This window comes from Dipodomys ordii, unplaced genomic scaffold (assembly GCF_000151885.1).
Source record: "Dipodomys ordii isolate 6190 unplaced genomic scaffold, Dord_2.0 Scaffold7626, whole genome shotgun sequence".
NCBI classification, from domain to species: domain Eukaryota; kingdom Metazoa; phylum Chordata; class Mammalia; order Rodentia; family Heteromyidae; genus Dipodomys; species Dipodomys ordii.
Window position 1 is genome coordinate 1 of NW_012274839.1, and position 2,251 is coordinate 2,251.

Below are 2,251 nucleotides of genomic sequence, written 5' to 3' on the forward strand. Positions count from 1 at the left end.
CTGGTGTGAGTGAGTGGACGTGGAGGACAGGCAGGCCTGGTGTGAGTGGACGTGGAGGACAGGCAGGCCTGGTGTGAGTGAGTGGACGTGGAGGAGGACAGGCAGGCCTGGTGTGAGTGAGTGGACGTGGAGAACAGGCAGGCCTGGTGTGAGTGACACTGGTTGGGTTGTGGGTGGCCTTGCCCCAGTGTTGGCCCCTGGGGTGGGGCATCTGTAGGAGGAGGGGGAAGGCTCAGCTCCCTCAGTCTCCCAGGTCCGGGTCTCAGGCCTGGGCTCTGGGTGGCAGGCTGTGTCCAGCACCGCCTCTGCATGCCGGCTGCTCACCTGGTGTTTGGGGTGGGGATGTCTCACAGAGTTGGAAGACACGCCGCTGACCGTGAAGAGTGACATGAGTGCCATAGTGCGAGTCATGCAGTTGCCTGACTCAGGACTGGAGATTCGTGATCGCATGTGGCTCAAGATCACCATCGCTAATGCCGTGATTGGTGAGCTCATGCCTGTGGGGTCTGGCTCACCGCCCGGTGGCCCGGGCCCGCCAGGCTGACACGGTGGGGGTGTGGCCAGGGGCAGACGTGGTGGACTGGCTGTACACACACGTGGAGGGCTTCAAGGAGCGGCGGGAGGCCAGGAAGTACGCCAGCAGCATGCTGAAGCATGGCTTCCTGCGGCACACGGTCAACAAGATCACCTTCTCCGAGCAGTGCTACTATGTCTTCGGGGACCTGTGCAGCAGTGAGTGAGGGCGGAGGGCGGGGGCGCCCAGGGGCCCATCCGGCCGCCCTCACCCAACCTCTGCTCCCTCCCCCAGATCTGGCAGCCCTGAACCTCAACAGTGGCTCCAGTGGAGCCTCAGATCAGGACACCCTGGCCCCGTTGCCCCACCCGTCTGCGCCCTGGCCCCTAGGTCAGGGCTACCCCTACCAGTACCCAGGGCCCCCGCCCTGCTTCCCACCCGCCTACCAGGACCCTGGCTTCAGCTATGGCAGCGGCAGCGCCGGAAGTCAGCAGAGTGAAGGTGAGCATCTCACCAGCTCTGCTCAGCCCCCGCTCCCGGCTCTGCTGCCTTGCTGTCGCCCCCTGTGCTCTCGCTGTGTGCTTGGGCCCTGTGCTTGGGCCCTGCGTGGCTCCCTCCAGAGGGCAGAGGTTGAGGCAGGCAGGAGTGGATTGGTGGGGAGAGCCTCAGCGGAAAGGGAGGCTGGGCGGGGCAGGCGCACAGGATGAGGAGGTGGGTACAGGAGTGGGTGGGAGGGAGGCTGAGGTGTCCAGCAGGCCGCTTTCCAGCCCAGCCGCACTCCCCAGGGCCTGGGCCCGGCTGGGAGCCAGGTGAGGAAGGTAGACGGGGCTCAGGGTCCCTGGAGAGCCGGGACGAGGGGAGCCTCCGGGTGGGACATGTCGGAGCAGAGGCCCGAGCCCAAGTGGGGTACAGTGGGTGCAGTGGTGCAGTGGGTGCAGAGATGCCAGTGGGTGCAGTGATGCCAGTGGGTGCAGAGATGCCAGTGGGTGCAGAGGTGCCAGTGGGTGCAGAGATGCCAGTGGGTGCAGTGGGTGCAGTGGGTGCAGAGGTGCCAGTGGGTGCAGTGGGCGCAGTGGGTGCAGAGGTGCCAGTGGGTGCAGTGGGTGCAGAGATGCCAGTGGGTGCAGTGATGCTAGTGGGTGCAGTGGGTGCAGAGATGCCAGTGGGTGCAGTGGGTGCAGAGATGCCAGTGGGTGCAGTGGGTGCAGAGATGCCAGTGGGTGCAGAGGTGCCAGTGGGTGCGGTGGGTGCAGTGGGTGCAGAGGTGCCAGCGGGTGCAGAGATGCCAGTGGGTGCAGAGATGCCAGTGGGTGCAGAGGTGCCAGTGGGTGCAGAGATGCCAGTGGGTGCAGAGATGGCAGTGGGTGCAGTGGGTGCAGAGATGGCAGTGGGTGCAGTGGGTGCAGAGATTGCAGTGGGTGCAGAGATGCCAGTGGGTGCAGTGGGTGCAGAGATGCCAGTGGGTGCAGTGGTGCAGTGGGTGCAGAGATGCCAGTGGGTGCAGTGGGTGCAGAGGTGCCAGTGGGTGCAGAAGTGCCAGTGGGTGCAGTGGGTGCAGAGGTGCCAGTGGGTGCAGAGATGCCAGTGGGTGCAGAGGTGCCAGTGGGTGCAGAGATGCCAGTGGGTGCAGTGGTGCAGTGGGTGCAGAGATGCCAGTGGGTGCAGTGGGTGCAGTGGGTGCAGAGATGCCAGTGGGTGCAGAGATGCCAGTGGGTGCAGAGATGCCAGTGGGTGCAG

General features: G+C 65.2%; 1 protein-coding gene across 1 annotated transcript; it reads left to right on the forward strand.

Moving 5' to 3' along the window:
- Positions 1-286: 286 nt before the first annotated feature.
- Positions 287-1,221, forward strand: LOC106002332 (segment polarity protein dishevelled homolog DVL-1-like; the record flags this gene model as incomplete). Its single annotated transcript, XM_013037227.1, has 3 exons — positions 287-485; positions 565-732; positions 809-1,221. Coding segments are annotated over 3 exons (780 nt in total), but the record flags the coding sequence as incomplete, so codon positions are not given.
- Positions 1,222-2,251: the final 1,030 nt, after the last annotated feature.